This window comes from Heloderma suspectum, chromosome 12 (assembly GCF_057233095.1).
Source record: "Heloderma suspectum isolate Gila_16-S chromosome 12, 16-S_ref, whole genome shotgun sequence".
NCBI classification, from domain to species: domain Eukaryota; kingdom Metazoa; phylum Chordata; class Lepidosauria; order Squamata; family Helodermatidae; genus Heloderma; species Heloderma suspectum.
In genome coordinates, this window is record NC_139469.1 from 21,661,026 (window position 1) to 21,676,287 (window position 15,262).

The window sequence follows — 15,262 nt, forward strand, 5'->3', positions numbered from 1 at the left end:
ATCACTGAAAGCTTACTTATGACTTATGTCTGGTTCCTGGTGTTCAAATACTTTTGGGTTGCAATAAGAACCACACAAGCCGTTGGGGTACCAGGAGGTTCCACCCAAATCTTGGGCTCCCAGCATTTTACCAATCCATCCAACTACTGGCACCAGGGACAAGCCTACTTAACATAAGAGCTCAGAAGTCAGTACCAATAATCATGTGGCTGCACTGAAGAGTTAAGTCACATCCAGAGTTTATTTTTCTGATAAAACCAAATTGATTTTGTGTGGTCACAGATTCATACACTTACACGAACAGCTGCCATCACTGACATCAATTGGGGAAGGAAGGGGAGACATGAGCGATATGATGATATGGGAAAAAGCCACAGTTCAAGAGAACTACAATTGCCTCCACAGGAAAACAATACATCATTGGAAGTAAAACTGGTACATTCACATGTACTGAATACAGTCAGGTACAATGTTCATCTCAAAAAAATGAGACACAGCAATCAACGGAAAGAGAGCTGGGATTTAGCTTCAGGTTTACCTTCCTCAGCTCCTAGACATGGATCTGAAACACCCGAGTTTCTCTGCCCTTGCTATAAGTGAGAGGAAAGGCCTTGCCTGCTTATGATATCACACAACATTACCATGGTGACTGTTAAAGTAAAAAAAAAAAAAAAGTCAGATTTCAGTAGAAAACTAGGACACTTATTTCACAAGGCAGGAAGAAGAACCTGTTTCAGCATGGAAGAAAAAAATGAATTCAGAGGTGCTAAGCTTTTATTTTCCTCACACATCAATTGTGGGATTAACCAATTAAAAATGCATATTAAAATTCTGCTAAAATTGAACACATTCCTGATGCAAGATGTTTAACTCATTAAGGATAACACTAGCTCTCTTGTCTATTCCCATTCTCATACGGAGAAGGTGAGATTCTTCAAATGCCTTCTCAGCAGGAAAATTAAGTGTCAGTCAGCAGCAGATGGTTCTCAGTGAATTAATGAATGCCCTCAAGAGAATTCTAGCATTCAGCCCACCTCAGCAGGTTAAAATTTGCATCCACCCCCACAAAATAGCTTGGAAGCTATTTCTAGTAACATTCATGTTATTTCTTGATATCCCCAGGATTCTTCTGCCTTCCTCAGTTCTGAAAGCATTGTTGTCTAACGTGTATTACAAAGAAGTGTCTATTTCTTAAGAAACCATGTAGATGGTCTTCTAGAATGGCTCTCTCAGTCATCAAAATCTCAGCATTTAAGATACAAACCAGGTGGAACTATCGGCATGCTTAATGGTATCATAAACATGGTCTGGATTTCAAGACAAAGTATCAGACGCTTTTTAAGATAAAAAAATGATTTACAACACAGACCTGGAAACATCACAAGGAGACCAAGACTTTCTATCAGAACTGCTGCAGCGGCCTCAGGTCTTTCAGCAGGAGTCTTATAAAGACCACCAGTTGCATCCCATCCCCACCTTCACAGCTCTGCTCCAAAAAAGTGTGAATGATTTTTTTAACCACCACTTTAGTTTTCACAATGCAACATCAGCTAGTGAACTTACACCATCTTCTGGATGAGTATAGTAATTTGAGGCAAAGCCAAAATATGCTCAGCTTGATTTGCTGCAATTTCCACTTCCTAAACAGTTTACCTTAACAGGATATTTTGGAGATGTTCTACTCCAATGCAGATATGACAGGATAAAAGATAGCCAGAAATGTCACCAGCAATACTATTGCAGTTAAAGCTCACCACTATCACAAGCAGTTAGTATCAACAGTGAAGTACCATGCAATGGCTTCTTCTCCTTGCCCATATCATCCCACTAACACTCCTTCATTTTCTAAGCTAGGAGTGGGCAGCTCTCTCGGTCATCCAGAGGGAGTGGACAACCGAGAACAAGATGCATCTACAGAAGGCAGTTCTTCTACATTAGCCTAGAGGATGACTTTGCTTACCTGGTAAACAACCTGCAATGAAGAGATGTCCCTTATAAAGAGATAGGCAGAGGCTGCTAAGGTCTTCAGTGAGAATATAGCACCCCCTAGAGTCTCTAGAAGCAGCAGCCCATCAGTTAATGGAGGGATTGATAAATGCATCAGCCGTTTTTCTAACCAGTTACAAGGGCTTTAGTTTGAAGACTGTGCTGAAATTTCAGATCAGCTGGCTAATACTGCTTCTCAAGCTTCTCCAGTATCTTCATGCACAGTAGCTCAGGTGCCAAGGGAGAAATAGTTAAGTGCACTGTATATATGGTGTGGGCCTTTAGCTGCCTGAATCTATTCCCCTAAAATCATGATATTGATGATATGCAGTATCAGGAATGTAAACAGAAAAGCAGGCTGGCAGTGTGCTGCACTGAATGCCTTCAACAGGGCAACAGGAAATATGCACTCCCAAACTACTCAGCCTCACTTTACACACATCGGAATGTCAAATGAAGATTGGCCATCAGGACAACAGCCAGCTGCAAGATGTGTACGTATACATACACACACACACACACACACACACACACACGTTTTTTAAACAGTTTTCTTTAAGGAACAGGTTCTAGAAAACAATGGCTCGGATCAGAAGATCCATATGCAGTGCTCTCACAAGTGCAGTAAGGCTTTCCCGCTCCCTGTTTCCTACTACATCCCACTGAGGTTTGGGGGAGCCTCTAGAATGGTGTGGCATGCACTGAGTGGGACTGCAGTTGGGGAGGGAGAAGGGAAAGAAATCGGCAACATAATCAAGTTCTGATTGCACACAGGTCACTTTGGATCCAAGCTCACATTTGCATGAATTTGAAGCTTCTGCAAAATAGGAAAACTGATACTGCTGGTTAAAGCCAGCTGCCAACATACATTTGTCAGGATCAGAAATGCATCTGGCCTTCCAAAGCCTTAACCCTGTGGCAGCTCTGATACAGCTATGTATCAACTTGGGTACTGAAGTGAGGCCATCCCTTTGCTATCAAAAATATTAGGATATGCATCAAGGTCTACAGAGGTAAGAGAAAGTGTCTGAGGATGAATTGCTTAGCCCAACAGAAATTGCGTATGAAGAATATAGCAGCAAAACAACTAGACCCTGCGTCTAAGTGAGCTCCAAGGAGCCTGTTGATTTTGTGGGTTCAAAAGTTGGCTTGATTCTTGCAGCTGGAGTTGGGCTCAGAATCTTAAGGTACTCCATGGGCCAGTTGTTGCTGCTTTTTTTTTTTTTTTTTTAAAGAGGCAGCCTTCTCAACTGCTCATAGTGTCCTTGAAACCCCAAACCTCCATGATAGCTATCTGGAAACTTTCAGAGCACAGCGGCTGGTTGTTGAAAGTGTTGCAGTGACCAGTTCTTCCATGGTTTAGGTCTGCATCAATGTAGAGAGCTTGGCCGTCACCTCCTCCTGCAAAGGAAAGACCAGAGTTACACCAGTGCTCTGGATCAATATGCGAAGCAGAGGTTCCAGTCTCATGTTTGGTTGTATTACTTTTGTAGACACAGGTTGGCCACTTGTGTCTGCATACATATATGAAAAGTCACTGTCTACAGCAGCTTCCACTTCCCTTACTGAACCGCTGTAGGATTATGAGTTCATGGATCTGTCAGACTTCACCAAGCGTACAGTACATTCAATTACGGATACTGTAGCTTTCAGAAAAGTTTGTGGTCAAGACACACCAATTTGCACCAATTGATCAGGGTGTGATGCAGAATGGATACATATAGGGACTACTATACAATATTCAGCCAAGGTCTTGAATATGGAACCAGTAACCCTCACTTTGATCAGTGCAAATTGAATCAGAGGCTTTGTGATCTTGTCGCATGTGAAGGCTCTGCACGCCCTTGTGGAAATCAGCAGGGAATGTCCTAACCAGCTTACAACCACTCTTTGGAAAGTGTCAGATCTAATGTGGCTCTCTGTTGGGGAATCTAGGTGTCTTCAGTGGTGTGTGGCCTTCTGAACATTCTCACATTACACAACTGTATCATACCACAAACTATAAAACATCATTTATTATTGTTTATTCATTATTAACATTTATATACTGCATTATTTGCTATAATGCCATCAAGCCCATGCACAGCAATTTAAAACAATAAAAATAAGAACATTAAAAAACAGTAAACATCACATTAAAACTACGTCATTTTAAAGGCTAAATTAAAGAGATGGTCTTCACAGCCTTCCTAAAAGCCAAGAACATGGGGGCCAATTGTAGTTTTTGAGGGAGAGTGTTCCACTGTTTAGGAGTGGCATAGGAGAAAGTCTTTTACACATGCCTGACAAACGGGTCTCTGTGGGCAATGGTGCCCTCAAAAGGGCCTCCCCTGAGGATCTTAATCCCTTGTCAGGTTAATAACGAGACAGGTGGTTCTTTAGATAGCCAGGTCCTAAGCCCGTTAGGGCTTTAAAGGATGAAACCAACACCTTAATGGAGCTCCAAAAGCAACTGGCAACTAGTGCAGGTCTTTCAAGGCAGGTATGATACATTCCCAATACTGTGCACTGCTTAGCTGCTGCACTTTCCACCAATTGTAGCTTTTGGACACTCTTCAATGGTAGCCCCATGTAGAGTGCATGGCAATAGTCTAAGCGTGGGCTCAGGAGGAATTATACCGCAGGTGCAATCAAGCATATTCTGGCATGATGTAAGAGACCTTCAGGAGATTCTAAGTATTAAATATCTCCTCCTCCCCCCCCCCCCCCCCAAGAACAAGGTTTTATGTGCTAGGCTATATCAGCAAACTGATAGCACTGCAGGCCTAACCTCTGTATGATACCAGATGGAAGCATTTTGCCAGTACATCCTTAATTTTGACCCTAATGCCAAGATGACTTAAGTCTCTTTACAAACAGAAGTGTAAAACACATAGCACATATGCATCTACAACAACTATATTTACACAATCATTTCTTTCTAGAACTACAAAGAGTTGCTGTGACAGGCAGAGCAGAACACAGACTTACCGATGATGAAACACTCGATGCCACCAGCCATAAACATGGATGCCGCTTTGGAAGGCAGGTTGAAGTGCCGGGCAGAAAGGAAAGGGGAAAGGCGGTCTGAAGGATCAGAGTGGAGGGTGGTTGCGGATGGAGGGTCAGAAATCTGGGAAGAATTGTTCCCTTGTTCTGATCCAGTCACAGCTAGTTCTGGGTGCTTGATTATTACCCACTCATAGCGTTCCACTTCAGGCACCAGCTGGAGAGAGAAGTGAATTTAGCAAGTCCTTCTTTGAAGACAAAAAAACTTCACTTGTGGGCTCTCCTCCTCACAATGTGACTCACACTCAGAGAAAGTTCTTTAGCACAGCTGATCAAAATCTCACCCAACTGCCGTCTGCAGATAGTAGAAGTGGTAGATATTTAAAATGAAAGTTATATTTATATACTGCTATTATCTGAGAATGGTCAAGGTGGCTTCCATGGGGCTTCCACTGGCTTCTCATCCAGGCACTGATCAGAGTGGTATTTGTACAGCGTTAGGGGCTTCCACATTAATCAGCAGGCTCTATATAGAGTGCTTCTTGCTTATTTTTCTAGGCAGGACATAAATATATACTTGTTGAGAAAAGCTTCAGGCACAGTGATTAAATTATACTACAAAATCTCTCACCTATATTGCATTGGGGTCTTGTAAAACCAATGATTCTACTCAAATGTCTCACCTGAGTAACCACCCTCAAGACTACCACTTTAAAAGGCAAAGATTTCTCCATTAATGGAATCTTTGCAATTATACTTACAATTGTCTCCAGTCTGACACATTAGTTTTAATAGCTCACCAGAAATGTGCGAGCTCCAATACGGGATTATGCGCCTTGGTCTCTCGCCCCAAGTTTTTAATTGAAAACATCTAGCTCCAATATTTTGGCCACCTAATGCGAAGAGAAAAGTCACTGGAAAAGACCCTGATGCTGGGAAAGACTGAAGGCAACAGGAGAAGGGGACGGCAGAGGATGAGATGGCTGGATAGCATCACGGATGCAATGAATATGGACTTGAGCACGCTCGGGGAGAGAGCGCAGGACAGGAAGGCCTGGCGTGCTATGGTCCATGGGGTCACGAAGAGTCGGACACGACTGAACGACTGAACAACAACAACAAAGAATCTCTGCAGCTTCTGAGAAAACATGCAGAATCGTACTGCACTGAGGCCGAAATCTACACTCAGTCCAAATGCCCTGATGCAGAATGAGCTCCCGCTCCTAGGCACACAGATCAACTGGTCACAATTGTCCACACTGCTCATTGGAAGGACAGATACTGAAGCTGAAGCTCAAATATTTTGGCCACCTGATACAAAGAGAAAACTCCCTGGAAAAGACCCTGATGCTGGGAAAGACTGAAGGCAAAGGGAGAAGGGGACGGCAGAGGATGAGATGGCTAGATAGCATCACAGATGCAATGAATATGAACCTGAGCACGCTCCGGGAGAGAGCGCAGGACAGGAAGGCCTGGCGTGCTCTGGTCCCTGGGGTCACGAAGAGTCAGACACGACTGAACGACTGAACAACAACAACAAACATCCTAGTCTGGAAAACACCGCAATGTACACAGCTGCAGAGAAGTTCTGTACACAGTGATTACCAGGCACAATAAAGGTAGAGACATATTATACTATAGCTTATCAACAAGCCTGATGGAGCCTTTTGATGAACTTGAAAACCTGTTCACTTCTCTGTGGATTTTTAGGTGGTCCCATTGAAGTGTATCATGCTATTACTTTTGTATTTTTTCATAATGAACAAAACATGGCTACCTGCAATTTCTGTCAGCTAAGTATCTCAATCTATCATAGTACAGCTTTTAAAGCCAGGTAAAACAAGTGTAATGAGGAGGGGGGGGAAATGTTTGGACAACTTAGCAATATTTTCTTTTATTCTGGGTTCAGGCAAATCAGAAGTGAAAAAGAGTAGACCCACAAATGGGGTGGGAAGAAGAAAGAAATGAACAGATCCCAGGGAAGCTAAAAAAACAAAAAACAAAAACTTACCCCAGGACTGACAAACTGACAAAAATTGGTACAGAACAAAACTTCCCCTTATAACAATTGTTGGTAGGGTTGAGTATAGATGCTTCATAGATCAAATCAAGATATGCCATGGAAAGGGCCAGGACAGAGCATGTGCCTCCCCTGAGAGTCATCTGCAGCTCTCTGGAGACATCCTCCAAACAGCAATGCATTATAGACATGCTTTCAAGATTCATGCTTCATATCTATAAAGCAAATAGATTAGTGAGATGCCAAACAAGAACACCTTAGTGATGTCAGCAACTGAGATGACAATCACAATTTCAGGGCACAATCTAAGGACTGGATCAGAGTCATATTCACATGGTCTGGCCCTATAACTGATCAGTTAGAAGATGGTTGCTCCCCAATAGCACGCGTGCGTGCGAGAGAGAGAACATGCAACCATGATAGTTTCTTACCCTGAACACAAAACATTCTCCTGTTCCAAAGAAGCTCAGCTTGTTTCCTCCTCGTTTGCGTTCACTCCAGTCGGTTGATAAATAAGCACCACAGACCTAAGATGGGTAACAGTCACCATTTTAGAAAAAATCATCATAATCTGTTTAGCAGTTGACGTTTTAATGCTGAAAGATGTCAAAATTGGTAGATTAAGGTCACTACACTATATATTTTGGGTGCACTCAACATGACTTAGGTGCAAAATGCAATGAACATGTGTGCACCATACAGGTAAATTTGTCAGGGAGCTGTGAGTGGCTTAGCTCCCTGTTCAGTGTACCCTTTGTGGCAAATGCAGGTTTGCCACCGAAATGGCCCTAGTGAGAGTGGAGCAAGTTATATCTTGTCAATGAATAACACATCTTCTCAAGACGCAATTCCAAGCAGATGTGGTTACTGATGTATAATGCCATCACACAGGAAGGAGTGGGTCTCTCATTCAATTGCCACTCTACTGGGAGGCAGGACAACAAAGGACTGGGAAAGATGCACTTGATTACTTCTACTCAAATGAACATGGTATTTACACACATACTGCAGTATGTGGGAATTGGCTCCCAGGTAGTGGTGGGTGAAGGGGGACCCAGCACTCCCATGAAGCAGGGTGACGCGCCCTCATCGGGTGACAGTGGGAGGAGTGCTGAACTGCACTGCTCCCCCCAACCCTGATAGGAGGGCCCACTGCCACTGCCCCACCTGCTCCAATGGGTGCTCCGGAGAGCCCCACCAGCCACTCTCCCGCTGTGGCATTTGCCGCAGCAAGAGACTGGCTGGCGGGGCTCTCTGGAGCAGCCATCTACCCTCTGTTTCCCTTGTTGCATGCCCTACCCTTCCTTAGTGTTGCTGTTGTTGTGTCAGCTGTATGGATTGCCACGAGGCCAGAAGAAGCAGCTGCAGGGCTCTCGTGAGAACCCTGCAGCTATTTCTTCCGGCCATGCAGCAAAGGTAAGGGGAAGGGAGGCACAATGTGGTGGTGGTGGTGATGAGAGAGCTTGTGCTGGGGCTGGTTTTCTCCAACACCCCCAAGTCCTAAGGCTTGTCTCTCTGTCTTACTCGATGCCTGTTCTTTAAATGGCAGCGTGGACATCAAATTGTGCTATCTAGCTACACACCAGGAAAGAGGATACAGTTTGAGCCTGTATTGCAGTATGATACGATCGTGCAGACTACTGGTAACACATGGCATATTCCCTATGATGACAACTTCTTGGAAAGATCTTCTTATGAAGTGCCAACAAAATGGCTCTGTCTTCAACAGAAATAAAGGATGCATTTTTTCCAAACTAAAAGTATATGCATAGCTCTGTTATCTCCTATGAACCAAATATTATGCACCCAATATGGAATTGATTTTCCAATTAAAAAGACCAGAACTTGATTGAATCCCTGAAGTACATCAACCCATATTTGATTCTCTCCATAATGTCTTCAAAACTATGGAAAATATTAGTTATATTTCTGGATTTCAACAACTGATTTGAAAGTAAATAATTGTTTCAATGTTGATTTTTTAGTTGGGTGTTCAGATTTTCCTCCTTTTCACCAATAACTATATTTTATACATCTTGTTCTTGTGACCGTCTTTCCCAGAAGCCTCCAAACAGGAGCTTTTTTATACAGGTATTACTCAGTTTATGATAAGGAAAGAAATATGCTCACTTTAGTGTATATGCTGGCCATATGCTCCTACATTCTCAATTTGGCATCTCTCTGCTTTGCTAATGCCAGCATTGCTAATGGGGGAGGGGGGTCGAAAAGCAGCCTATAATTGTTTTATATCCCATTCCCAGGGACCCATTACACTAACATCACACCCAAGAAATGAGAGAAAGTGTACAAATATGCAGATACAGGCTGACTCAGTTCTTAGTGCCTCTGATTTCAGCCATGGGACAAAGTTTCCCAGGCATTTTAGCATTTTAGCTTTCTAAATTTTTGTCTTTGTTGTTTTAAATCTGTATTTTAAACTCCTGCACTGCTGCCAGGTTTTATTGTGATTGTATTGTTATATTGTGGTTTTAATGTTCTATATATTTTAAATTGTTTTATTGTGTGTTGTTTGGTTTTAATTTTTGTGAACTGCCCAGAGAGCTTCGGCTATTGGGCGGTATAGAAATAAATAAATAAATAAATAAATAAAAATAAATAAAAGTGAAAGGAGGGACTATGAAAAGCAAATAGCTAGTGCTTTGTTTGGCAACAGAAATGCCATCAAGGACAAATGAGTTAGTGAATATCAGGGAGGAGTTACTTAAAACAAAGGGTTTTCAGTCATGAAGTACATGACTGCAACAGGTATTACTAAGGTATTCCTTCCTTTGCCTGTGGCAGCTACAATAACTTGACAGACACCGGTTTAGTTAATCGTATGAAATTTACAAAGTGCCCTTTAATCACAGTGCTACTTATCCTACCAACTTACCTCTTGGGTGGTTGTCTTAATCAGAAGGAGAGTTGGTTCGTGTCCCTCACAATGTGTATAGAACCTGATGCATATATAAAAAGATGCTTCCTTAGCGAAACAGCACAATGCTTGTCTTAGCAAATGCATACACAGAGAATACAGCATCAGTAGTTCATTAAGCATTCCCTATTTGCTTGAAAGTTTGAAACAAAGCTCAGTCAATGCATTTAATAAGGAACTGAAGTATCTATTCCCCTGCATCCCAAAATAAACTTTGGCTTACCCCATATCATTTGCGTCTTCTTCAAGAACCACAATAATTCTTCTCAAGCAAAAGTATTAATGTGCAGCACTCTTTAATGGGTGATGACCCCAGAAGACAATTACAATTAAGGAACAGTGGCTTAGGGCCACACTAAAACCATACACCTATACCTCAAGGGGAGTGTACTCTACACCAGGAGCGTGCAGACTTTAGGCTTGCAGGATCTACTTTGTTTTTCACTAGAACCCTGAGGTCCACCAATGTGAGTCAGGTAGACAATAATGGTGCAGGAAGGAGCCACTGAACACATGTTCAGCCCAGGAGTTTGTTTTCACTACCAGAAATCCCTGCTGATCTAGCTAGTGCTACTGTAGCTTTTTCTAAAAGGGACCAACAGGCTTTTCCTCCAAGAGCAACCCTTTTGCAGCAGGTCTAGCCCCAATTTGTACACATCTCATGCTATAGGGTAGACAATCAGTATTAAAGAAAGTACAGTACTATGTGAAGAGTTGTGTCTCCCCCCCCCCCCGCCCTTTCTAAAAATTGTCCATACAAAACCTTAGTCCAGGAGCTGTTTTTGAGAACTAAGCTGGCATTCCTACCACTCTAGGATGGAGAACAGAGCAGTCCCTAAGAGTAACACTACTGATTTGTTCAGATATTTGCCAATTGCTTCACATCAGCGGGCCCTAAGGACTGAGTCAAGTAGGCAAAGTAGCATCTATATAGGCTGTGTTAGTTGCCACTTCCTGGTGGTGATCTGCACCAGTTTAGCAGCTGAAAATATCATGCCAATGCAAATCAGCTCCAGGAAATGGTGACTGTACCTGTGGTAGTGCTGGTTCAGACTTGCTTCCTCCATGTAGTTTCCCCAAGACCAATTTGGCCTCTCCACATAGAATGTTTTACATACATATGAACCAGCCCTATGATGCATCCATAGAGGAGTAGTGAGTTTATCAAATAAAATGTTATTGTAGGGAAATGGGTTTGATTGCAAAACATTTCCATTTCCATTACATATATCACCAGAGCCTTTGACTTCCAGTTTGCAGACTAGTGTAACCAAAGGTGCATTCACACCTACCCTCTCAAGCAGGAGTTGTTTATGTTAGGCAGCAGCAATTTCAGTAATAAAGACTTCATTTTAGCAGATGTAGGCACACCAAAGTGAACAAGAATAGTTTACTTCTCTTCTGCACTGCCTCAACCGCCAATGGAATAACTGGAGCTTTCAAAAGGTTGCACATTTTTTGTGAACTTTGAGCTGGCCAAATAAGGTATTACACTAATACAGATTTTTTCTTATGGCCAGCGTGACTACCTTTCCTTTTTTAAGCTTCAGTTACTGCTGGATTAAGGCAGTGGTATGTTTGAGAGGCTAAGTGAAAAGGCACACAGACAGAAGCAGGCATTTGGGGTGGGTTAGGGTATTTTTTTTAAAAAAAAATTATGGTAAAATTTTATTGTTTTAAATTGTTTATGGTGGGTTGTACATCGCCCAGAGTGGCTGGGTGACCAGTCAGATGGGCGATTAATAAATTTAATAAATAAAATAAATAAATTATTGGACCAAAAAAAGAGAGAAGCCAATACTTCTCCACAGATAAGAGACCTGTTGGGCACTGAGAAAACTTCTGGAGCATTAACAGCACATTTAATCCTCTAAATTAAACTGGCCATTCTCTAATGCCATCTCTATGTTATTGAGAGGTCCACATGGGGGGCTGGTGGCAATCACAATATATGTCTCTTAAGGAAGAGAATGATTTGACCTGGCACCAACTCTGCCACTGGTACACTGTGGATATTACAAATGCACCCACCTGCAAGACAGATCATGCAGGTGGGCAGTGCATCTGACATAAAAACCAAGCCATGCCACAGTACAGACTACAACCAAAGCACCCTTGCTATGAGAGATGACCTATTATCTACTTTCATCTTGTGGTGTTCACTACCACAGACGATTTTTAAAATTTAAGGAGGGAAGCCATTACCTGCTTAGGCTGCAGCCATGTTCCAAGGTGGTGAACAGCAGCAGTGGCTGGCAAAGTGCAAAGCGTTCAGGAATCCATGACCAGATGTCTCTCATCTTCTTCACGTCAACAATTTCAGACTTGAAGTTCTCGGCATGAACAGCCAAGTGGACATTCTGTCTGTGGAACAACAGCCAGAGATGTTGAGAAAGGATATAAGGGCAATGGGCCAAAGCAAATGCTGCCCAGCTCAGGCCTTGCCTGGTTGCCTGCGGCAAGGAAAAATCACTATTAGGTACCCCGAAGGCAGAGAAGCAGTTACAAATCAGAAGATTTCTTATTTTCCTTTGCCTCTGTAGATATGCCATAAATGACCCACACATGGATGTGTGGTCTGGAGGGCTAGTAATTTTGTGAGCAGAAAGAGGGCTGGCCTACACAGCAGAAGAACAGTGAAAGGACAAAACAACTAAGCAACTCTGTACCTGGGGTTCCTATTTGCCCATATCTAGAAGATAGGATGATTTGTAATGATGGAGCAGTTTTTAGTTCTGGGTAAGAAGGGACCAGGTTGAAGATTCTCAACAGTCCTATGGAGGATTTTTTGGGGGGTGGAAGGCAGAACATCCTTAAATATAAATTTTTACATGAACAAAAAAGTATGCTCTGTGTTTGAGGTCTATAATTGTGCATTGTGTTCAGCGTCCCCAAGGAAGAACACAGACTTCCCATTCATGATAGGAATTTGGGGATATTTTAAAACATATTGTAATAAAAATTGTTTTCTTGCATTGACTGGCTTTGCCCTTTCATGGTTTTCCTACAGATTTTGTGGACTTGTTTGCAAGCTAGCCCAATTCACTCATCAAAGCCATAGCCATCAGAACAGAAATAGAATGTTTTGGTGTAAAACCCAGAAATGATTGCTGCAGTTCAAACCAGGGGAACCAGTGACTGAGTAGCCTGGTTTTATTGAAGTCCCCCGCAACAAGATCACAATGACACTGACAGGCATATAATGAGCAGCTGCTTAAAAGGGAACAGATGGTTTGGTGAAAGAACTTTAGGCCACCCAAGGAAATTCTACTCTAAACAGATGTTTCTATTGTGGAATGCCACATACCCATAGGGCTGTGAATTAAAGAACCCACAAATGTCTCAGCTGCACTAAGAAACTGGAAACCAAGACATAAGCAGGACAACTGTGGCACAGAAACATACGTAAGCCAGTGACAAGTCAATACAGCCGTTTCTGCTTGACAGCCAAGCTAGATTTAATGATCCTCAGATGTTTCTATCCACAATAGAAACATCTGAGGACCTGTAAGATCTGTTTGAGAGAAACATGTCTGTGCCGAGGAAAAGAAAGGAGCTGGCATCTACTCCCCCCGCATCCTGTGTGTCAAAAGTGTCAAAGACAGAAGATATAGGGGAATTATTTACGCTGATAAAGACTTTATCTTTGCAATCTATGGAGCAAGTCAAAAGGCTCGATTTAATCCAAAATTCCATCACCACCCTGCAAGGAGCTGTAGATTTAATTAATGCATCATGGCAAAAAAAGAAAATTAATGAGCCTGAAAACCAAGTGGCAGGAAATGAAACTATGTCACAAATTTGTTTTAAAAATATCTGATAGAATCTCTCAACTGGAGGCCTTCATGAAAAGATCCGATGTACGGATTATTGGGATTAAAAACCTGCCTAATGATGTAAAATTGCCTATTTTTGTGGATAAACTTTTGCATGAGATACTCCCTATTTCATCTGATTATTTACTTGATACTAAGCAGGCATTTCGTTTGCCAAATGCTAAAGGGACTGATTACACCATCATAGTTCAATTTGCAAAAGTCTCCACAAAGAATTATATCCTGCGCTTGGCAAGGGAGGCTGGAAGCCTTTCCTGGAAACAAGATAAAGTTATGTTATTCCCAGACTACATCAAAGAGGTGGCAAATAAAAGGCAATTTATCAAGGCAAAGAATATGGCAAAACAAATGAACTTACAATATTACTTAAAATATCCTGCTACACTTTGTATTGTGTCTGAAGGTCAGATGAAGAAGTTTTTAAATCATGAAATGGCGGAGGCTTGGCTTAATGTAAAAATGCGTGAGAATTCTGTTACAACCCCATGAACTGGAATCTTTAAACAAGTTTTGTTAATTGTTTGTGCTTAGTCTATACGACTCAGGCTAATTCAGAAGATAAATGATTATATTTATATTGGTTTATTCTCTTTTTATTTTTTCTTGCTTTTATGTTTTTTATAAGATTACTGATGGCTGAAGGTTTATATTAAGTTTTATTATATAATACTATATATATATATATTTATTATTATTACTAATAATATAGGCTTTTAAGAAGGAATTGTAGACCTGTTTCCTTGATATATGGGGAAGGCAATGGCAAACCACCCCGCTATAGTCTGCCATGAAAATGCTAGTGCAAGCGGCATCCCTCTAGGGGTCAGTAATGACCCGGTGCTTGTACAGGAGGAACCTTTCCTTTTTCCTTCCTTGATATAAGATTGATGATATGATATAGAAATGTAAGGTTGCTTATTAAACTGTAAGACTGTTAAGGTTATAGATATAGTTTTTAAAATAGAATGGCATCGGAGGCCGGGGGGTGTTGGAGTTTAAACTTAATTTTTTAAGGGGAAAGGAGAGGGAATTTTTCTTTTTTTCTCCACTTCCTTTCCTCCTCCCTTTCCCCCTTTTTTATTTCTCTTTTCTTTTCTCTCTTTGTTATTGTGGTGTCCTCATCAGAATATTGTACTGTTGGGAAACTGAAGTATTGATTAGGTTGTTGGTAATTTTGGTATTGTTTATTTCATTTATAAAAATAAAATAAATACAAATATATTCAAAAAAGAAAAGCAAAAGTAAAATAAGGTAGTCTCTGCCAGCAGGCATAAAATCCAGCTTCCAAGTCCTCCCCAGGCATCAGGGCTGCAATGTCAGCCTCTTATAGCAGTACACTTTCTTGCCCTACCATGTTTATTATTTTAACTCTTTACCCCACCTTTCAGCACAGAACATCCAAGGCTGCTAACAGCAAACTTAGAATTCATAACTTAAAATAAAACTTTTAAAACCATTAAAAGACAGTAAAACAGCAGCAGCACAATAGAGGAAGAA

The 15,262-nt window shown here is 41.6% G+C and overlaps 1 protein-coding gene across 4 annotated transcripts in view; it reads right to left on the reverse strand.

The window, feature by feature from the left end:
* Positions 1-222: 222 nt before the first annotated feature.
* Positions 223-15,262, reverse strand: part of TBC1D24 (TBC1 domain family member 24) — a 43,235-nt gene continuing 28,195 nt past the window's right edge. For all 4 annotated transcript variants that reach the window (XM_084818730.1, XM_084818729.1, XM_084818732.1 and 1 more), the window contains 5 exons: positions 12,135-12,293; positions 9,888-9,951; positions 7,426-7,521; positions 4,957-5,191; positions 223-3,387 (listed from right to left, as the gene is read on the reverse strand). In XM_084818730.1, coding sequence (XP_084674856.1) covers positions 3,233-3,387; positions 4,957-5,191; positions 7,426-7,521; positions 9,888-9,951; positions 12,135-12,293 — 709 coding nt within the window. In that variant the 3' untranslated portion in view covers positions 223-3,232. The remainder of the gene's footprint in view (positions 3,388-4,956; positions 5,192-7,425; positions 7,522-9,887; positions 9,952-12,134; positions 12,294-15,262) is intronic.